Source organism: Peromyscus californicus, unplaced genomic scaffold (genome assembly GCF_007827085.1).
Source record: "Peromyscus californicus insignis strain IS unplaced genomic scaffold, ASM782708v3 Scaffold_9__1_contigs__length_137607984, whole genome shotgun sequence".
NCBI classification, from domain to species: Eukaryota; Metazoa; Chordata; class Mammalia; order Rodentia; family Cricetidae; genus Peromyscus; species Peromyscus californicus.
The window spans coordinates 73939572-73962340 of NW_026294617.1; the positions used below are offsets into that span (position 1 = coordinate 73939572).

The 22769-nt window shown below is 51.8% G+C and overlaps 1 protein-coding gene and 1 pseudogene across 1 annotated transcript; both read right to left on the reverse strand.

The window, feature by feature from the left end:
- Positions 1-5672: 5672 nt before the first annotated feature.
- Positions 5673-9309, reverse strand: LOC128105662 (60S ribosomal protein L29-like; annotated as a pseudogene).
- A 2234-nt stretch (positions 9310-11543) lies between these two features.
- Plekho1 (pleckstrin homology domain containing O1) lies at positions 11544-19855 on the reverse strand. The gene is made up of 6 exons (XM_052731378.1): positions 19743-19855; positions 19479-19625; positions 16152-16292; positions 15341-15445; positions 14878-14979; positions 11544-13563 (listed from the first exon to the last, which is right to left on the reverse strand). The coding sequence occupies exons 1-6, from the start codon at positions 19767-19769 to the stop codon at positions 12859-12861; spliced, it is 1227 nt and encodes a 408-aa protein (XP_052587338.1). The 5' UTR covers positions 19770-19855; the 3' UTR covers positions 11544-12858.
- Between the last annotated feature and the right edge of the window lie 2914 nt (positions 19856-22769).

Here is a 22769-nt window from a genome sequence, read left to right on the forward strand (position 1 = left end):
TGCCCCCCTGCCTCTCGAGTGCTGGGATTAAAGGCATGTGCCACCACTGCCCGGCAAGTTTATTATTTTTATGTGTAAGATTTTTATCCAAATGCCTAGTGTCCATGGAGGTCAGAAGAGGGCATCAGATCCCCTGGGACTGGAGTTACAGTCAGTTGTGAGCCATCATGTGGGTGCCAGGAACTGAACCCGTGATCTCTGCAAGAGCAACAAATGCTCCTAACCATGGAGCCATCTTCCAAGCCCCTTACAACTTCACTTTTTGAGACAGCATCTCTCTCTGCATCTGGAGCTCATGAATTTGGATAGGCTGGCCTGCAGACTCCAGGGATCCGCCCATTTCTGGCTGCCTAGTCATGGAATTGTAGGCATGCACAGGTGGACCTAGAGCTTTATGTGGGTGCTAAGGATTCAAACTCAGATTGTCATGCTGCATGGAAGGCACTTTACCAACTGAGTCGTCTCCTTGGCCCCTGAGTGTGCTTGTTCCCTAATTGAAACAGTAACACACACCACAGTGACATCAGAATATCCTGGAATGTGTGTCTCTTTAATCAGCACCATTTGTGTGTGTGTGTGTGTGTGTGTGTGAATTCTTTAGAATTTTTATGACTTTTAAAGCTCATATTTAATATTTTTCTTTTACAAAAGTTGGAGTGCAGTATGCATGTGTTCCTCTTCCACACTCTATTTGACTGTCTTATTATTTTTAATGACTGGCCAAGAGTACACGGTAGGAATGTGACTTATTTATCTATTCATGATTGTGTGTAGTGCTAGGAATTTAATAAGCCCAAGGCTTCTTGCACACCAGACAACCCCTCTGACCCTGAGCTCCATGCTCAGCCCCTTTCCAGTGTTTTTATTTTTAGGCATGGTCTCATTACATTGCCTAGACTGGTCTTGAACTTGCAGTCTTCTTGCCTCAGTCTCCCAAGTAGTTTGGATTGCAGGTCTATCCTGCCTGGCTATCAAAATTTATTTAAGCTGGTCTCCAAACTGATGGACAATGGGGCTGTTTGCTGTATGCCATGAATAAGAATTACTCTCATTGGTTAATAAAAAAGCTGGTTGGCCTATAGTAAGGCAGAATAAGGCTAAACAGGAAAGCCAAACTGAAAATGCTGGAGGGAAGAAGGATGGAGTCAGAGAGACTCGAACTCGCCACCCCGGAGGCAAGACTTGCTAGAGGACAAAGTCACAAGCCACGTGGCAATACGTAGATTAATAGAAATAGGTTAATTTAAATGTAAGTGCTAGTTAGTAATAAGTCTGAGCTACTGGCCGAGCATTTGTAATTAATATAAGCCTCTGTGTGTTTATTTGGGACCAGGCGGTTGGGATAGTAAACATTCGTTTACAGCTGTTTCTAATTTTCAGTATTTGAAAATATCTTAAAGAGAGAAAAGACACCAACTAATGAAGGGAAAATTCAAGGTGGTGAGAAATATTTATACATTATCTAGAGACCCCTAGCATTTCTGTGTTGAGTAGCCTCTCTCCATGCTCTCAGGCTACAGAGTTTTTTATGGGGAGGGCAGGTGGGTGTGTTCATGAAAACCTTTGAGTCTATGTGTAGACCTGAGATGTGACATAGGAGCTGGGCATTTCTCACAGGCACAGACTGAAGCTGGCCATGCCTGCCCCTCCATTAGTAGGAGAGAAGGCTGTCTCAGATGAGAATACCAACCACACCACCCTCAGCAGGGTTCTTTCCCATCCATAGATGTCACTGTGTTGGACCCATGTCCACCTGTTGTTGGTGTTTCTGTGGACATTCTTGCCATAATAAGAAACGTAGTATTTAACACACACACACACACACACACACACACACACACACACACACACACACACAGACAGACAGACACACACACAATATAGGCTCACTGGCTTAAATGGACAGTTGTATCTGGGACAAATGAGAATACAAGCCATTTGTTTAAGGCCATCTCCCACTAGTTCCTCCTTTTAATATATGCCCATCGTGGCCTCTCCCTGCTGCTGACAGAAGAGCTGGTCTTAGACGCAGCCATTGGCTGTTGTGTAACCTTGGGTCGGGTCTCCAATGTGTTTCCCAGTTGGCTCAAGTTAATGAGCCAACTGATGGGAAAGGACCTATGTTTTGTTTTACCTTTTGGAAAGCCTTGCCAGAATGGAATTTAGGAAACCAAGTGTTATGGAACCAAAGACAGCAGACACAAGCATATTCCATTCTTTCCCAAATGTGACTCCTGTGGTAGCATCTTGCTGACCATCCCTAAAAATCCATCCATTAGGGATTTATTACCATTGTTTCTTTTTTAAAAAAATGGTGTGTGTGTGTGTGTGTGTGTGTGTGTGTACATGCATGCACATGCAGCCTCATTCATACATTTGAAGGCCAGAAGTCAACCTCAGTCAGCTCAGAACGGTGCTGTTTTTTCAGCGATTGTCTACCTTGTCAAATGAGACAGGGAGTTTCCTGGGCCTAGACCTGGCAGAATAGGCCTGGCTAGGCTGCGCAGTGAGCCCCAGGGAGCCACCTCTTTCTGCCTCCTGTGGGAGCCCCCAGAGGCTTCCTTGTGAAAACTTACTCAGGGTCAGAGAACCTGAGCTTGTCTTACCCAGCAGGGCTGCGTAAGGAGATGACTTGGCCATCTCGTGTTTACCCGGTGTTTGGAAGGGTCTACACTTGACTGTGTGGTGTGCTTTGATCTTGCAAGGGGGAGGTCTTTTGCCTCTCCCCTTGGCATGTTATAAAAAGCCCTTTTGAATAAAGCTTGGGGCTGTTGGGTATTGACCCAGGCCCTCCCAAAGCTATCCTGTGTTTCTTTCTTCTCGTCAGCTACGTCTCTCTAGCTATCATTTCTTAATTCCTCTCTCTTCCACCTAAGAACCCTTGAAAAGGTGGCAGCTGGATTCCCAGCAGGTTCCCACAGCCTCCCCAGTATGGCAAGCATTTAACAACTGACCTGTCTCCTTTGCTCCAGATTTCTGTGTGTTCGACAGCTCTTCATGGTTGGCAAGGGGACCTTAGCAAGAGTCATATCTAATTGGACTTCCTAGCAAACCTTCCAGAAAGTCCACTTTATTCTCATGTAACATGACATGACCAAGGTGCAGAGAGGTGGATCTAAGGAACCAAGGCTCAGGGAAGACAAGCACAGGCAGCAGAGACCAGAGATCACCTCTAGACCCTAGATACTCCAGTGATGGGGTCATGTTCCCAATAACTGGAACTATAGTAATAGGCTGAGAACACACTGAATCCATGTAACTTCCCACACATTATATCTTTGTTCACAATCGAACCTGTGTCACAGGGCTGACTGGGGCCTGCGGCCACTGCCCGGTACATCTAACGCACAGTCAGCCCCGGAGAAGACCAACGCTCAAACTCCGGTTTGCTACCTGCATATAGCTTTTGCTCCTTTATAAAGCTGAAAAGATATAAGCCCAGCTGCTGTGGCTGAGGACAGCTGTTCAAGGCTGCCAAAGTGAGACACAGCCTCAACTCTTAGCCGGCTCAGGCTCGGAATTCCGAGTCTGTTCTCCAATCATCCTTTAAGATGCACGCCATTTCTGAAAACCTCACACATGTCCGTGTCTCAGCACTGAGAGGCAGAGGTGGGAGGTCACTTGAGTTCAGGAGCTGAAGAGCAGCCTTGGGGTGAGAGCGGGGTATACAGCATTTGCAAGACGGTAGTTGTAGGAGGCAAGAAAAGTGAATATGAGTAATTCAATTTTTTTTTTTTTCTGGGTGAGGAAATAGATTTAGGAATTGAGAATTATCCAATGTCAAACAACCACTCAGAAGCAGAGCCCAGAGGGAACACAGCCCTCCAGACAGCGGCTTTCACGTCTGCTAAGATTGCTTCAGTATTTTATAGTGCTGTGTGATCCTTTTTTAAAAAAAAGCCGAACTGGTTAGCCCCTGTACTCACTTGCGGGCACTCACTGGAAGCATTTGTCGAGCTCCTGTGTGAACGGCTTCCATCGTGTTGGGAAAAGGGATAATGAACACATGCTAACACTCCGCGGCAGGCATACCTTTCCATTTAGAGACGTTTCTTTCCTCTGTACATGTGTGCTGGAGCTGGAGCCAGGGCCTTGTGTGTGCTGGCCAGGCACCCCGCCACCGAGCTGGACCTCTCACGCTTCTTAAGTGACTTTGAGACAGGATGTCACTATGTTGCCCAGGCTGGATTCAAACTTGGGATCCTCCTGCCTTGCTCAGCTTCCTAATTAGCTGGGATTACAACCAAGTACACCACTGGGCTTGGCTTCTCTCTCTCTCTCTCTCTCTCTCTCTCTCTCTCTCTCTCTCTCTCTCCCTTCCTTCTTTCTTTTTTTTCCTTTTTGGTTTTTCAAGACAAGGTCTCTCCGTTTAACAGCCCTGGCTATCCTGGAACTTGCTTTGTAGACCAGGCTGGCCTTGAGCTCACAGAGATCCACCTGCCTCTGTCTTTCAAGTACTGGGATTAAAGACAGGAGTAACCATGCCCAGCTGGATTTGGCTTTTAATAAATTAAAAAAATCACATTTATTTGTTTATCTATCTATCTATCTATCTATCTATCTATCTATCTATCTATCTATCTATTTATTATGTGTGTGTGCCCACACACGGGGGCACACACATGGGGTGGCATGGTGGTTGGAGGACAGAGGACAGCCTGTCAAAGCTGGTTCTCTCCCTCCACCATTTTGGTAGCAAGACCCTACCCATTGAACCATCTCACTAGCCCCTAATAAGCTGCTTTGATGACAGCGTGATGGTGGTGTGTACTCCAAAGTTACTGACCACACCAACTTCTATAAAAAGTGGGAAGAAGCCACACACACGCCCATTCACACACACACACACACACACACACACACACACACACACACACACACACACACACGAGTGTGTGATCTGCCCCTCCCAATGGAGAGCATTCGAATTCTGCATTTCAACAAACAACTGGCATCTTCTTGGCACAGTAATCTGCAGGAAATTACGGGCTGTCGTGCGTGGCTCCTCCTCCGAGGGCCACGCAGATTACGGTGGTAAGCCACTCTGACGGCCCTGGCAGCGTTGCTGTGGCCTTTTCCTTACCAGAGACATTTGCTGCATCTTACTCCAGTATCAAGTAAGGGGGGGGGGAAGAATCCTAGTAATTGACCTAAACAGCTCTTCTCCACCCCCAGGATTGAACCCAGGGCCCTGAGCACCCTGGCCAGACGCTTTTCCACTGAGCTGTAGCTTCAGCCTAAAGGTACATTAAAAAAACAAATTATTTTGCTGGGGTCTAAGTGTAGCCCTGGCTGGTCTGGAATTCACTATGTAGACCAGGCTGGCCCAGAGCTCAGAGACTCACCTGCCCTTGGGTTCACACACTCTTGTTTGATATTGAGGCATTTGCTGTTCCAGCTCTCCTAGGTGCTTATTGGTTGGTCTGTTCATCTCTGTCATTGTCCAGAGCAGCATGAGACTTCAAGCAGGTTCCCCAAGAGGAACAGGCGAAGAGGCCGAAGATTAAACAGGGCAGTGGGGGAAGGACATTAGATGTAGAATTTTAAAACAACAGTAAGATGCCCCTTTATTTATTTATTTATTTTTTTTTTCGAGACAGGGTTTATCTGTGTAGCTTTGCGCCTTTTCCTGGAACTCACTTGGTAGCCCAGGCTGGCCTCGAACTCACAGAGATCCGCCTGGCTCTGCCTCCCGAGTGCTGGGATTAAAGGCGTGCGCCACCACCGCCCGGCGAAACATTGTTTTAAAATGGGGAAATTAGTTCCCTATTAGAAATCAGAATCAGGGACCACTCCAGACAACACAGGTGCCTTTCCTTCTACAGTTACAGCAGGGCTCCCCCAGACCTGCCCCGCCTTGTCCCCGACTGTCAGAATGACAGCTGTGTCTACGTCACAGCATAGTTCGGCAGGAAGGTGAGGGACTAGTTAACACACAGCGTGTACCAGCAGGAGCCAGGGAGGTTCCCATGGATCTAGACTTTGATGATACTGGCATAGAAGACTGGGTGAGGAGGGTCCTGTGCGGGGCTCTGGAGTCGTGCATCAGCAAGGACAGCAGGAGGTAGTTTATTGGAAAGCATGGGGGCGGGCATCTAGAATCCTGAAAAAGTCATGGCTCCCTCTAGCAAAGTCGAAATATCTGACCAGCAGTGGAGGAAGGGAGGACTTGAAGGTTTAGAGCGGAAAGGGCTGGGGTGTAGCTCACACACTGAGCACTTCCCTAGGATGGGCGAGGTCCTGGACTCAATCCTCAGGACTACAAACTAATGAAATAAAACCCAAATCAGGGGCTACAACCAACCAAAGTACCACATGTCCCCATTTTTTTTTTAACAGATCCTGCCTCAAGTTTATTTGTAAAAACAGCATGAGGTCCTGATCATCTGCAAATAGTGTGTATGTGTGTCACACCAGTCCATCTGTCTGGCAGACAGAAACCTTTTCTATGAGGCCTTCACAGGGGCCTGGGCACCTTTGGGAGCCTGAGCTGGAGCTGAGGCCTCTGCCTTGGTTTGAACCTTGGGCTTTGGCTGACAGAGCCTACGACCCTTGGCCATGTAGCTTCTAATCTGCTTCCCGAGCTTGAGGTGAGCAATGAAAGCAAGATGGCTGAGCTTGCAGCTGGGGCCCTTTGGCATCTTGGGCTTAACCGCCTTGGGCTTCACAAGGGCCTTGGTGGCCTCTGCACGCACACTCACTGCCTTTGCGTAGTGGGCCTGCATCTTCTTCGGGCCTTTCTTGTTGTGCTTCTTGGCAAAGCGCATGTTCCTCAGGAACTTGGGGTCCACCCCTTAAGAGATTCGTATCTTTGTGACCGGGGTTTCTTGATACCATTTCTGTGCCGTTTTCGAGATTGGTTGTGTGTGGTGTGGTTCTTGGACTTGGCCATGTCGGAATGGTAACCGGCGGCTCCCGAAGGGCCTGGGACCGGAAGAGAAAGAGACCACATGTCCCCATTTTTATGTACAGTTCCACTAAAGGCCTCGGATGCCTTGACCAGCCTCCCTTAGTTTGAACTTGACTAGCCTCCTGCTTCAGTGACAGGTCAGCGCTTCCAAGCTGACCTGTCTATACCTTTTCTCCATCACTTCAGGAGGTAGGTCCCTTTGTAAGTCGCTGTGGAGGCCACTGGCCTCTGCATGTTCTCTTGTTTGTTAGATATTTTCCTTATCCCTCTCAGGCACCGTGGCAAGTCTGTACCAACCAGCTGACTCCATTGTCCTTGTGGGCACTGCTCCTGGCCAGGTGGTGCCCGCCAGCAGGTCACTCTTCTCAACTGTCACGAGTGGATGTTTTTTCCACTTTCCCAGCTCTCTCTGTGTTTCCCTTCAACTTTGCTTATAAACCTCAAAGTTCCCTTTAGCGTTCTCTTTTGTGGTATCTTACCAGCAGGCAGCAAGAAAGCCTATTGGCGTTTGCAGTATTCCACCCGGAAGACTTCTCCAAGTTTAGTAGGTACATTTGCTGTCCGCCGAGTTACCACAGCCGACAGCTTTATCAACCATTCCACCACTATGTACCGCGGGAAGCTTTCTCCAGTCTCCAATATCAGCTTCGTCCCTGCTCATCCTGGCCTTACGAACAGCGTCCTCACTGCTCTTCTGGCTTCTGTCTGCTGCTGGCCACAATGACAACACCTCCTGTTCTAGGGTTTCATGATGGCGACATTCCACTTCCCCAAACCAGTTTCTTAATTTACCGTGCATTGCAGAATAACAAAGCACCTCCAAATCTCGGCGCTTCCGATAACGAGGGTTGTTAGTTCCTCAGGTCTTCAGGACTTCGCCGGGCCACTGGTCTCTGGTTTGGCCCAGTGTTCTGCTTTCAGCTGTGTCCGATCTGGATGCAGCTGTGGGGTTTCCGGACCTCTCTCATCGTGTGGTCTCTCACTTGGGATGCGAGCTGCAGCTTCTGACATGCCGCTGCATTTTAAGAGTCAGAGTAAAAACTGCAAGATCCCTTATGACTCAAGGTCTGGAACTTGCACAGTGGCATGCTCCACTGTCCAAAATAAGTCACGAGGTAAACTAAGATCAGGTAGCAGCTGGGAAACAGCCCTGCCTTGCAAATGGGAAGAGCATCAAATCCACCTTGTAAAGGGCCTTGGAGGAGGTTGACAGAGAACCTTATTTACTGACCTTTTGATAAACAGAATGATCATTTTGGTAGAGGCGCCACAAAGATACTTGGTTCCGAGGGAGAGTGAGTTCCTTGTTTCTGTATCAGGACTGCGCAGGCTGCATGGCATTGCAGAGCCTTTTGCCACTCAGCTGGAGGAAGCTGGCGAAGGGTGCAAGTCCACTTCTGCCTGCTTCCCACCTCCACAAACACTCAACCTAGCACAAGACAGGAAGCCCCTCCACTGCCACCTAAAGGAAGGGCCTGGGAGGAAAGGGTTTTTGAGACTATTTTTAATTATATGTACTGGTGTCTCTGCATGGATATGTGCACATGAGTGCAGGTGCCGATGGAGGCCAGAAGAGGGCGTCAAATCTCCCCGAGCTGTAGTTATAGGTAGTTGTGAGCCGCCTGGATGCGGTTGCTAGGAACTGGACTCAGGTCCTCTGCAAGAGCAGTATGTGCCCTTTACCACTGAGCCATCTCTCCAGCACCTAGGAGGAAGGGACTGATTGTTCTTCTAGTTTTAATATCTTGAAGAATGGAAAGCAAAAATGAGATAGACAATAGGAATTCTGAAAGGTGTGATTTCTGAGTTCTTCCAAACCAGCAGGGAGAATGGGAAATGAGGAGGGACCGCTGAGGCCATGTCGCTGACCCAGCTTGCAGGGCTACTTGTCTGAGTTAGTCTTCTTCAGAAAGCTGCCTGTACCCATTGTGTCTGTGCTGATAGGCTAGGGGAAGGTGGGAATCCGTAATTCCCTGGTGCAGGCATGGCTTGAATGTGCCATCCTCCTGCCTCAGCCCTCTAATGCACCACCATGCCTGGCTGGGAATCCAAACTCTCCAACTGTTCCCAACCTTGATGTTCTTCTCACACTGGCTAACTTTCCAAGATCCCATTTTGACCCGGGTCCTACTAATTTTTGTATTCTCCTCACCCTTACTTCAACCAGAGGGTTATTATGGCGGGGTTGGGCTGAGGCGCGTGCACAACATCCTGACTCCATCCCTCCTTTCCCAAGTGGAACTGGACTGCACTAATTGACCTGGAGGGTCTCAGCTGTGCTAAGTTGGGTGTTTGTTAGATCTCGTTAGGCTGGTAATTAGTGCGGGGAATCTAGGTCAGAGGCAACCAGTTGGAGCGATGGCCTCCTGGGGCCTGAATAAAGGTGGGAAAGAGCAAGCACATTCCTCTTTTTTTTTTTTTTTTTTTTGTGGGTGGGTGAACCAGGGACAGGGGACAGTGGGACTCATGGTACACGCAGAGAGACACAGGGTCACGTGCAGAAAAGCACGCAAACTCTCTCTCTCTCTCTCTCTCTCTCTCTCTCTCTCTCTCTCTCTGTGTGTGTGTGTGTGTGTGTGTGTGTGTGTGTGTGTGTGTGTGTGTGTTCACTCCCGCTTTACTCGGGTTTCCTTCCAACCTCTCCATATATGGTGTGGCTCTAGAGCAGGCTGGGGATTGGCTGCTGTTGTTGGGAGACTAGGAGGCAGAAAAAGAAACCCAGCGTAGGGAGGGAGGAGAGAGCATGGTAGCCAGGCTTCAAGGGTTGCAGAAGGGCTACTTGCCTTTGAGGTTGAGATAGATTCTTTGGGATGTGTTTCTAGGGAGAAGAGGGCGCACGCTGACTGTTGGCAGGGTGCTGGGGGTGTGGGTGGGGAATGGGACAGGGGCTATTGCCCTAGGACCACAGCTCCAGGCTTAGGACCAGTTTGCGAGGGCTTGAGTGAGGAGAGAGGGGCGAGAAACCTGTCCTCCACTCCTCACCCTAGACAACTTACAGCTACGCTGTGGAAATCATATGCAAATTAACTCATTAGCTTTCCAGGCCAACACCTCAGACATCCTTCCTAATGGAGGAAGCTATAGACTGTACCTTTATCAGTACCATCCATCCTCCATCCCTCCTGAACAACTTACGGAGAGAAACAGAAGGGGAGGGGAATGTCATTGAAATATGACTTAAGCATCTGGTTCTCCAATTTACCTGTCTCTACTCATCACCCTGGTTCAACTCTGTGTCCTGGATTCCCCCGTCCCCATCCCGGGGCCTCCCAGAGGAGTTTCCCTCTCCAGTTGATTTGGGTAAGAAGACAGAGCCAGGCTGTTGGGAAAGAGGGTGAATATAAACACCCTGAAAATGTCTGTCGGGGGAAGACAGCCACCGATGCCACCGCAGAACTTCTTCCCTTCCCCTCCACGTGGAGACCGGAGGAAGGAAGAGCCATAATGCAGGGAAATGGAGTACCGAGAGGGGCCAGGAGGGAGACTAGAACAGCATGCTGGGATCCTGACCTGGTGGCTAGGTTCAAAACATTTTTACATGAGCAGAGATCTTGCTGGCAGCCGCCCACCACAAGCATAGAATTTAGGTTGCTTTTCCAGTGTGAAATATGGCTTTGTGTTAAGCTCTGAAATGGTTGCAGACCAGGAATCACGCTCATCCCTCCTTACAGCTGTCCTCAGCACAGTGCGGGGAGGTACCTCGCATGCCCTCCTCCGAAGAGAGGGATGGGCATGGCCTGTGGCCCATTCAAGGATGTGAAAGAGAATGGCAGTGATTGGCCCTGTGTCCTTTGCCTCCTTCAAGCTGTGCTCTGGCCACCTGAATTTGCTGTTCACTACTCACTGAGTCAAAGCAGTCACAGCAGCCTTTGAAGCCGCCGGCGGACAAGCAGAGGCCACTGGCTGTTCTTTAGCACTGACAACGCTGTGGTTTGCAGAGGAGAAAACACTCATCAAGCCCCTTTAGCCCAGGGCTCATTAACCACAGTGACAGTCAGAACTTGAATCCAGACCCCTGTGGTTTCAAAGCCAGGTGCGGTTTAGCACTGTAGAGCCTGGATTCTGGAACGTGTGTGTGTGTGTGTGTGTGTGTGTGTGTGTGTGTGTGTGTGTTGCCCTCCCCTGGGTACCACAGATGACTGGCATGTTGGGATACACATGTCACTCTTGTTTTGTCTTTCTTCATTATGTGGGGGCGACAAGGAAGAGAAAATGGAAACGCTGACAAGATGGGAGGGCATAAGGTGTGGGATTTTAACCCAACTTTCAGTATCTGTGGCAATGGGCGGCTCTGAAGTCTGGGGCTAGAGCTGCGGGAAGGGAAGCCTCTGAGGGGCCAGGGAGCCTCTGAGGGGCCAGGGAGCCTGGTCCCCACTTTGTCCCCCAGGCAGGCCTGGGTATCAGGAAGGTGGTACTTGGTGTAATTCCCTTGGCTCAAGTGGGGTCCTTGTTTCTAGTAACTACAGGCTAGTTATGGAGAAAACTTTGGGGACAGTGAGAAGCAGGGACTGAGAAAACACGAGCCCGCCTGTCTTCTGGCAGGCTGGGGAGATGGCTCAGTGGTAAGAGCATTTGCTGTGCAACGACCAGAGTTCAAATCTCCAGCACTCACATATGCCTAAAGCCCAGAATCTCTCTTTCCTCGAGATGGTTTAATTGGAAGGACTCCCCCAACTTGTGTACAAGGTGGCAATGTCCCAACAGAACACAGGTCAAAGGGTCCCCCCAAGTCTCTCCGCAGCCCATAGCCTGTCCTTCCTCTTCCTTCTCTGAAGCTCTGGGACCTGACTGCTGGGGTGAGACCTCAGGAGGAGCAGGGGCCAAGGACATACCACCATATTTTTAACCCCTTGTATGCCAGATTCAAGAGGCTGTATGTCCTTACCCCATGAATCATTCAGTTCCTGCCTTCCCTGTGCTAGGCCTCACTATTATCATTAATAAACTTAATCTCAGAGTACAAGCCGTGGGGGAACTGCTACCGGGCGCCAGTGAGGAAGTCTGGCAGGAGGTGTGTGGGGAGAGCTGTTCTGAAGCTGTGCTCTGCTGGGAGGGTGGCGGACAGAGGAGGGGGGTAGAAGGAACCCTTGCCTGGCAGAAAGAGGAAGCTGGGTGCAGGGCTGGCTTCCCCTTCTTCCCACACAGCCGCCATCACAAGCCAGCTTCTCGCTTAGGTCAGCTCTTCCACAGGGTCAGCTGCTCCCAGCTCCTTTGCGGCCCCACCCCAGGCACAGGACCAAGCCAGTCTATTCAAGTTTGTCTTGAGTCCTTGGTAGAAGGGAAGGGAAGCATCTCAGACCAGGAAACCGAGGCAGATCAATCTTGTTTTTGGTAGTGCTGGATATGGCACAGGGGCCTGGCACAGGCCAGGCGAGCACTGTGCCACCTAGCTCCGCCTCAGCCTCAGCGACCCCGCCACCCATACACACACCGTGGTGAGAGGCCAGTGTGAATTCCACATATCCTCCTCAGGGCCGGGGTAAATTTCACTTCTCTTATGGCATGGACAGGTGGCACCGGCCCCCCGGTCCCTAGAACTCAAGTTGCACAGCTGAAATTTCACCCTCTGAATAACAACCTGGAATGGGGCATCCGAGGAAACCACTTCCCCAGCACACTCCAGCCCAGATGCCGCCGCTGCCATGTGCATCCGCATCCCTTCCCTCCTGGGCTGGGAGCAGCTGGCCTGTGCAGTGAGCAGGCTGTATGGTGAGGGCTCCTTCATTGGGCCTCAGGGCTCACCTTCTCCAAGGTGACCAGGGAAACTCTCTGACCAGGGAGTTGTCTAGGGAAGTTGGTAGGGAAATGCCACAGCAGGCCAGGCATCGGCAAGAGCAATGAGCTTGGTTTTTTTTTTTTTGACTGAGGTAAATAAAAAAAGCTTTATCCTGCAACATTTGGAGATATAGAGTCTGTGCCCCCCCAAATTCCAGACCTGCCCCCCTCCTTCACATCAGGCTCTTCCGGTACTGACTGTGCTGGGAGGTGTGTCTGAGGTGGGAGTCGGGGGTCTGCAGGTCCATCTGTCTGTACAGGTCTCTCAGCTCCCTGACTTCTTGTAGCACCCTCTTTGCCTGGCTCCAGTTGGAGGAAGCCTCTCCCAGCAGCCTCTCTGTCTCCAGCAGCAGCTGCTCCGACTCAGAATCAGGTGGAGACTGTGGGGGGTCCTTGGCCTTTCGCTTGCCATCTCCCAGTCCCTGAACCTCTGCCAGCAGCTCCTGAGTCTTCTCCAGTTTCCTTGCTACTAGGTCCTGGATCCGGGACAGCTGCCCCGGCTGGGAGGGGACGGGGGCTGGGGATTCCTCAGCTCGAAGGTGGAGGGGGCGGGCTGGGGCAGTGTCCCTCTGAGACAGGATCTCCTCCAGGGAGGCACAGCGGCCCTTCTCTGTAGAGGTCAACTTCTTCGGGGCTTGCGGGGTGTAGGTAGCCCCCTTGTCTGGCTTTTCCCAAGGCCGGGAAAGGCTGCTTGCCCGGTGTGAAGAGGGCTGGATCCGGTCGGAGTCCGCTCTCCGTCGACTGCCAGCCAGTTGGGCCACAGACTTGTCCAGATCCACCCGAAAGTTCTCAGCACAAGAGGCTGGCTCCTCAGGGGAAGGGTCTTCCTCTTGGATCAGGTCTAATGTCAGCATCCCATCTGAGGTAGAGGTCGAAGCCTGGGAAAGAGTGTGGAAGAAGGGGTGAACTACCACTAGCTTATGAACGATGAGCGCAAGCTGAGGTCTCTTTCCTCAGCTCGCCTTCCCTGACGGAGTCCTCCACTCCTGACAGAGTCCTCCACTCCTGACTGAGTCCTCCACTCCTGACGGAGCCCTCCACTCCTGACTGAGTCCTCCACTCCTGACGGAGCCCTCCACTCCTGACTGAGTCCTCCACTCCTGACTGAATCCTCCACCCCTGACGGAGTCCTCCACCCCTGACGGAGTCCTCCACTCCTGACTGAGTCCTCCACTCCTGACGGAGCCCTCCACTCCTGACTGAGTCCTCCACTCCTGACAGAGTCCTCAACTTCTGTCTGAGTCCTCCACTCCTGACTGAGTCCTCCCCTCCTGACTGAGTCCTCCCCTCCTGATGGAGTCCTCCACTCCTGACTGAGTCCTCCACTCCTGACTGAGTCCTCCACTTTGCTATTTTGGACCCTTTGATGATGATTTAAAGTCCTTTCTTCTGCTTTTCTGTAACGTATCTTCTCCTGCTCTGCTACAGGCTTCCCGAGAAGTGTCTACTTCTGTACTGTGGACTCTTAAGCATCACAGGGGATGGCCCACATGCAATTCACAGTAACGTGTACACACAGACGGAAGTAGAATGCTCTACTCACATCCTCTTGGCCACACACCTTAGCCTGCGCTGACATCTGAACTCTGACTCCTTGCCTGGTAACAAGGATTATTTCTTAAATGCTGTAATTTAGCAGTGGTAAAGGGAGGTCAGGACTTTCTATGCTGTTGCGCATGTGCGGTTCTGACCATTTCTCACAGAAGCATTTTATAGCTAGGCAGCTAGAGACCACGGGTCTGCTAAATCCAAGGCCTGGGTTCTTCCTCCTGCAGGTGATAGCCTCTCCCTAAACATGAGCAGGAGCATGGCTGAATGAGAGAAACCACCATTCTCTCAGTGGAGGCTTTGCTGTGGGGCATGTGGCATTTACCATCACTCATCAGGGTGGCCAGCCACCACACAGCAGCAGGTATCACTGCACACAGCACTTCTATTTTTCACTTTCCTGAGGGTATTTCTCATTTCCTCAGAAGTTACTGAGAACAGAGACATCTGACTCAGGGCAGGTGCTGAGTAAGTACTTTTGATGGGGGGGGGGTGAGGCAGGGATGGAGGGTGGGCAGGCCTCCTGAGCCCTTGATCCTTGGGTCAGGAGGCCTCCTACAAATGTCCCTGCTTGTTCACAGCTGAGATGGACTGACGCAGAACTGGCCCCTGGGCAGTGTTTATGTTCTTGCACTTTTACATACCACAGCCATGAGGTGTCCCCGCGTGGGAGGGCGGCGGGAGTGCTGGATCTTCGCTCTGTCTCGAGTAGGATGGACAAGGTAGCTGTCCTCTTCAACAGTGACCTGAAGAGATGCGCTGTGAGTCCCAGGGTTTCTTTAGGACTGTCCCGACTGGGCAACCCCCAACATGCCTGGACTGGGAAATAAGCCATCCCACCAACTATTCCTGAGAGGGCCGCAGGCAAAAGGATTTATGGACACAGTTGACCCAAGGCTAGCTCAAGCATCAGGAATCTGGGGAGGACGAATGAGCAGAGAAAAAGACTTCAGAGAGAAGACGGGGCGAGGGGGCACAAGGCCTTTAAAGAAGCAGAGAAAGTAGAGTGGGGGAACTAAAGGGGCCCCACAAAACACCCCTCCTCCTCTAGTGAGTCACAGCTTGCTTTCTGCCCTAGCACCCCCTTCCCCACAACAGGCCCCTGACCTCATCCAAGATGCGGTTCTTAGCTCTGGTGATGGCTGAGCTCAGGGCATTGATCCATGACTCCTTTTCTTCAGGACTCACTGCCAGGAAGATCAGGTTGGGTGCCTGTGAGGGGAACGTTCTTGCTTTAGCTAGGGCTTTACAAATAAGTTATAATCCTCCCCCAAAAGAAAAAGACATTCTAATCTCATTCCCTCACACCCAGCTCCTGGAGAGAGCGGTTCTGCTCCTGGAATCATGAGTGACTGAAAGAAACCCAGAGTCTGTTCCTGCAAAGTACACAGGTTGTTTTAGGAACGAGCGAGGAAGAGCTAAGAGGGACACTGGATTTGAACTTGCTGCTGCAGACATTAGGGGACGCATGACAGAGCTTAGGTACTAACGATCTTTAAATGTCCAAAGACACAGAATGTGACAAGCACGGCTTCCCTGGGTTCCCTTGAACTCAACCACCCATGGGGCACAAGAACCATAATTTTTCTTCCAAGAGAATATGTGTGTATACACAGTAGGGTGCGTGCATGTGTGCGTGTGTGTGCGCGCGTGCGTGCGTGTGTGTGTGTGTGTGTGTGTGTGTGTGTGTGTGTGTGTGTGTGTAAAGCAGGGAAGAGAGGGAGCAGGGAGAGGGATATCTTTATGACTGAAGAGGTTTACAGCTGGCCTGCCCGGAGGGAAGGGAATGGACAGAATATTCTCCAGTTAAACAGTAAAAGCCAGAGGAAGAACACTTCTGGGGGCCGTTCTGGGCCTCGAAGCGAGGGAGATCCCGCAGGGATGGCCCCTGCCCAGCCGGCCAGGCCGGCAGACATACCGTGGTGCCCGGCTGCTTGCATCGGGCCAGGGTGAACTTGCTGTGGTTTTTCTTGCTTCTGCTCTTGGATTTCCTGAGTTCTTCACACTTCTCATAGTCACTCAGGTCAAACACCTCTTGGATATTTTTCTCATCTTTTACCTAGGGGAGGTTTGGGGTGTGACCAGGATAAAATTACTCTGCTTCTGTTCCTGAAGGAAGGGAAGGAAGCAAAAGGAAGTCATCCCACCCAAGGTGTGCATCTGGGGATGGGGCTAAGAACCGAGTCCTGGTGTGGGATTCTGTTTAACCCCCTTGCCCTACAAGCTACCATCCCAGAGTCTCCCTCTACCCATGACCCTCACTCTGGTTCTGAAGGACATAGCTTTACAAGTCCTTAAAGGGACATGCCCTTAAAGGGACATGGTGAATGGGCTGATCCGACCATCCCAAGTAAGGAAGACGCGAGTGGCCATTAACAGTCCAGGGGAAGCTGAAGAAGGCGGCCAACATCTGGAACAACAAAGGGAATATTACAGTTCTCAAGAGCTCCTTCCCACCTGCTCCCCCTTCTAAAGTGGGACATTATAGGAGACTTCCTGATCAGCAGCCCAGCCACCCTCTTCTGCTTGGTTGGGAATATGCCAGGAACGAGTCAGTCATGTTTCCCGGGTAAAAGCTGAAACTGGGCACACGTGTCAAAGGTGCCATGTTTCCCTTGGCAGACTTGGGCCAGCCTAGAGTTGACCTGTGGATCACATGTGCTGTGGGGAGCGAAGGGCACATCCGTCTGTCTCCATTTGTCTGGCAAGGCAGGGCTCTCTAGGGTTCTCCCCGTGTTAGGGCTCCTGGGCTTCTGGCTGGGAAGTGACCAGAGGCCCTTATACATTATGGTGGACATGGGACAGACAAGCTGCCACAAAGAACATTGAAGAACAATTCACAGGAACCCAGGCTGGGATGTGGGGCCCTCCTCTCTGGCTCCTTCCCCAGAGAGACTATCAGCAGGGACCAGAAAGCTTGGAGAGGAAAAGAGCTGGGTGTGTGCAGCGGGGAAAGAACTCACTTGCTCTGTTTCCCAAGGGAAGGGGGGGGGGTGAGCTCTCCTGGCTGGGACATGGCTGATAAGGCACTCTGGGAGCAGGAGGCATTGGCAGAGGTTAGGAAGGGCATGGGGAGGAGACTGGGTGAGGCAGGAGGTGGAATAAGTAAATGCCAGTGCCCAGAAAAGACGGACACCCCCGGCACATTGTTCTCTGCTGTATTCTGTCTCTTCCTCACACCAAATTCCCAAAGTCTCCTTTCTGACTACATCTTCCAAGTTAACCCTTCCTTCTTCTCGTGGTCCGCAGACGTACTCAGCAGCGCTTTCCACCTAACCTCCTCTATCATGAAGTCACTTGACGGTGTGGATCTGTTCCTCTATCTGACCCTTGACCGGAAGACACCCCGGCCCTCTTAGAGGGTGCCCTTGGAGAGTAGGGAATGATCCACAACACACATGGAAGGGCTTCTCTAGTGGAGGAAGTTGTGGGAGACCCTGCTTTCCCAAGAACGATCGACAGAAACTAGGGAATGGTTAGGGACGTTTTCTCTTTCCCATCAGCACGTAAATTGCAAATATACGATGCTTTTGGTGTTTACATCTTCAATCTAGTGGTTTGTTGTAGCTTTTCTTTACGGGCAGAATAAACCGTGTCTTTTGGCAGTTTCGCCATTAGCCCAGCCCACTGACTGCGGATGGTCAGATTAAGGTCCCTTCCTGCCCCATGCCCTTCCCAGTCGGGGGCATCTGGCCCCAGGACTAGGCAGATGCTCCTGACTCAGAGGACAGCAGACACTCTAGGCTGAGGTCATCCTATCCTCTCTCTGCTCTGTATCCCTTCCTTCACACACAGGTTTATTAACCAACTAACCATGCACTTTTGTCCCAGGTTCTGCCTTTTGGACAAATACAAGCCAGGAAAAAAAAAAAAAGGAGGGGGTTTGTTTAGTTTGCTTAGCCTTTCACTGTCCTCGGTTCCCCTGACATGTAGGAAGCCCTTCCTGATTGCTCAAGCCGTTTCCTGGCATTATGAAGCTCAGGGAAGACGGGAGACACCGTGACACTTGCTGCTGCTTTTTTAAATAAACAAAAGTAGAAGGCAAGAAAATTGTGGCGAGAACTCCCTGTAGGATTTGGGACTGACTAGGTAGCAGCGACCCTTCAAAGCAGAGTCTCCCCAGTCTTCCCTCAGCGCGCTCCTAAGCCTCTCCAACCGTTATGTTTGGGCCCCTTCGAGGGGGCCCTCTCCGGCTCAGCACTACTCAGTTCTCGGCTTGTCTCAGTACAGTTTTCAGATGAGTACTTCTCTCGGGCTGCCAGGGTGTCTGCTTCAACACCATAAAAGGCTCTCTTTACCCCAACAGAGAGGCAGAACGCAAGTGTCTAGTACTGAAAGCAGAAGAGGTTAGACCTCAGGAGGACTTCCCAGTCTGTCTGGGGGAGGGAGCACAGTCACGGGAGGAAGGGCCCGTCTAGGGGGACACAGTCTACCGTGCTCTGTAGAAAGTCCCCGGGAAGCAAGCTCGGCTTCTCGGCATTCCTGTTAGCGATTCAAGAGTTAGGGCTTTACAAAAGGGGGAAGGGGTCCGGATTCCAGGACCCGGCTTTAGATTCTGACCCAGTGTGGGCTGTGGTTTCATGCTCAACCACAGAGTCAAAGCCACACGCGCGCCGAGCACAGGCACTCACAGTCCTAACTCCAGTCCCCGACTCCACAAATAAGGCTGGACAGAGTATGAGTTCCTTGCTGTTCGTTTGTTTTCTCCCCCCTTCTTTTTCTCTTTAAGTGGAGTGGAAGGTGAGGAACAGGCCCGGTTCAGGACGCCGGCTCCTACAAAAATCTGGCATTCCCAGCTCCTCCACGCCCGGTCCCAGAGGCGGACTCCAGTTTGTGTTTTCTATGATTTAGGGGGACTTGCTTCTCAGGAGACCTACATATGCCCCCTGCTACAGACAGGAATGGAAAGGGTGGTGGGCTGGGGTGGCAGGAAGGGGCGAGGGACAAGGTGACCAGTGCGTTCCAACAGAAAAAAAACAACCCCGTGTTTGGGGGGCCAGGGTAGGGTAAGAGGCAGCGGACGCCCGGAACTTCTGAGAAGGGCGTCCGCGAAGGCGCATTAGATGAGTAAACTCCGAATTCCCACTCAGGTAAAGTCACTCGGGGGCGACTTTTCTCTGCAGACACAGGACTTTGGCGACCCCTGAACTTGCAGGGAGGGAGGCGGGGCGAGGCGGCGAAGCAGCCGCCCGTGGGGACCGGGTCGGACCGGGTCGGGACGGCTCGAGCCAGGGCGCCCACCTACCTCCTTCTCGGAGACGTAGAGCTGGTCGCCCTTCAGCACCACATAGCGGTTTTTCCAAATCTCCCTGAAAATGCCTTTCCCGCAGAATTTCCGGACCCAGCCGACCTTCTCGGGCGCCGCAGAATGCTGGTTTCCATCCGGAGGCCCCTGGCCGGGGCGAGACGCGGAGCGGCGGCTCAGGCGGGTCCCCGCGCCCGCCTCCCCGGCCCCCGCCCGGCCCCCGCCCGGCCCCGGCCCCATTGTCCGCGCGCGCCGCGCACTCACCCGCTTGCCGGAGCCGCTCTTCTTCATGGCGCGATCGGGGGCGGCCGCGCCCGCTGCTCGCTCGGGCGGCTCGCACTAGCCGCAGGCCGGGCCCCCGCCGCCCCCGCCGCCCATGCCCGCCCCCGCCGCCCGGGCCCCGGCCGCCGCCGCCGCCGCCGCTGACGTCGCGGGCTCCGAATGAAGGGCGGACCGCCGCCGCCGCCGCCGCCGCGCGCTCCCCGCCCCCCGCCTTTGTTTCCGACCCGGCACCCGGCGGCGGAGGCGCGAGCGGATAACCGGGAGGCGCGGCGATGGGGGCGGGCCCGAGGCGTGGCGAGCGCGCGGGAGCCGAGGCGCCGGGGGAGAGCGGCCGGCTCGGACCCGCGGACGCCGGGCGAGCGGGGCGCCGGCAGGCTCCGGGCTCGACCGACTCCGGGGCCGGGCGGCCGTGAGCGCCCCGCGAGGCCTGCGGTCAACGCGCGGGCGGCGGCGGGCGGGCGGGGAGGCCCGCGAGCCCTTCGGAGCCCCCCGAGTTGGTGGCGGGGCCGGGCGGGAGCCCAAGTTGGAGGACGGCTTTCCTCACCACCCCGCCGTCTCCGCTCCCCTCCCGGGTCCACGGAGGAGGGTGAGCGGACCCGTGAAAGCCCCGGCGGACCCAAGTGTTGTCTTCTAGGGCCAATTACTACCAGACACTAAGCTAATAAACCTCTTACCTGGTGTATGGTGAACACAACCACCCACGGACTGAGTAAAGATCCCTGGCACAGAGCAGGGCAAATAACCTTTTCCCAGAAACGTTCAAGATGAAGTGTTGGTAAGTTTGTGGTTGGAAGCATGGAGGATGTTTGGGCTTTTTTTTGGAATCTGTCAAGGAAGAAGCTCAGATCCATCTTCCTTCCCAGTCCTGTAAGGTTTTCCTTAACTAGCCGTAGTCATTGATTTCTCTTTCAGGTGGATACAGAACTTTATCCTGTCACAATACTCTTATTTTGGCACTTAAAAATGCTGAGTACCATTTTGCAAGGCATATAGAGTGAGAATATCACCCACTAGGGAATGATCACGGCAAATGACGTGCTCAAATTGACACGCTACTGTCACATGAATTAGAATGTAGGTTTTCCGACCCCACTCTACCTTTCAGACTTTGTACACACAGAGCGCACTCCCCAGACTATCCCCTTCCCATCTCCCCATCTCAGTTTGGTACTGTCCTGTTTAAAAGGTGAGGGAAAAGGTGAGAAAATGCAGACTATGAGGAAGCAGAATGTACCGGTGTGAGGACGTAGCTGAGGAAATTAGCCTGCAGGAGCTTTTGGGAACTTGTTGGCTGGGCATATAAGAATGGTTTGGATGGACAGTTTTTTGTCTTTGTTTGTTTTGGACAAGGTCTTACACAGCCCAGGCTGCTTTCAGACTTACTACTTAGGTGAGGCTGGCCTTGATCTGTCTCCTCCTGTCTCCACCTGATTTACATAGTCTAAATAGGGGATGGGGGTGTGGCTCAGTGGTAGATCTCTTTGCCTGGCATTCAGGAGGGGCTGTAGCTCCATCGCCAGCACTACAAGGAGGAAATAGAAGGGTAGATTCTGGCTCAGGGGACAGAAGAAATCCATGACTTTGCCCCATTTCCTCCTCCCAGGAGCTTTCATTTAGTCTACAGATACTAGAGCATCCCTGGTGTGCAAGACACCAGCTCTCTGCACAGCATCAGACAGGAGCTAGTGCTTTGTGAAACATCAGGCAGAGGGACCCGTAAAAAATAACCAAAGTAATTTTCAGATTCTAGAGCAGATGCTTGTGGGCTGCAGAGCTTCGCTGCCTGTCTGTGTCTTGAGATGTTACATAAATCTCTGGCTGGTCCCCATCCCTCCCGGCTCCTTCTTCCCAGTAGCCGGAACTATTAGGAAGCTCGCCCTGGCCCTCTTCCTCACCTTTGCTTCTTGGTCTTGGCACTGGACGTTCCCATCTGCCAGCTTCTCCCCTGCTGTGCTCTAAAGCGGACTTCTCTTGCCAGGTGAACCTCATGGCACCTGAATTTGGATCTAAGTGGGGCTGTTTCCAGAGACCAGTGCTTAAGTACTTGAGAAATAAGCACTTCTGGTTTCCTTTACACATTTTTATAGCACTCAGTGAGCTCGACACTAACACACACACACACACACACACACACACACACACACACACAAGCACAAAAATAATGAGCCAGTTTCTCTAGGGAGCTAAGATCTTGGGAGGACTCCTGAGCGTGTCTGCCTGTAAGACAGCACCACCCAAAGCTGTACCCTGCAGTTGAACATTTTGTAAGTAGCTCCACTTAGGGGGAAAAGACTGAAACTATCAGGTAACATCTTGTGAGTAGCTGTTTGCAAGTTTACTGGGCAGAAATATCTGAGTTGTCATTTAAAAACAAATATCCTTGACTTTAAAATCCTATTTTAAAATAGGATTGGTGCTTTGACCAGGGCATTTTGATCTATGGGAGAGAGGGTTAGTAAAAGCATATGTCCTTCATTAAAATGTTTTTTTGATAAGAAAAAAGCAGTAATAATAGAATTAGCTCTGTAAATACTGAACTGTATCTCTGTATTTAAACCGAGGAAGGCACTAATTGTTTTCACTCTATGGATGAAGAAACTGAGCCTGCCACAAAAAGACCAGTATTTCCAATATTGGTCACATAAATAGGGCATAAATTTGAATGATGCTAGAGAATACTTATCAACTAGCTGGAGTTAAGGGGCTGGAGGAATGGTTTGGCAGTAAGAGTGCTTGCTGCTCTTGCAGAGGACCTGAGTTCAGTTCCCAGCACCCACACTGGGCACGCTGTAACTCCAGCTCCAGGAGATTGGATGTCCTATTCTGGTCTAAAGGGGTATCCACACCCACATGCACACACACACACACACACACACACACACACTCTTAAAACTTTAAAAATGCACTCCACAGACAACCAGGAGGGAATGTGCTGTGGCGCTCCTGCTCCAATTATGTGAGGACACCTTAATATCCTGCCGTTATTGATGTCATCACTTTTTACCACTT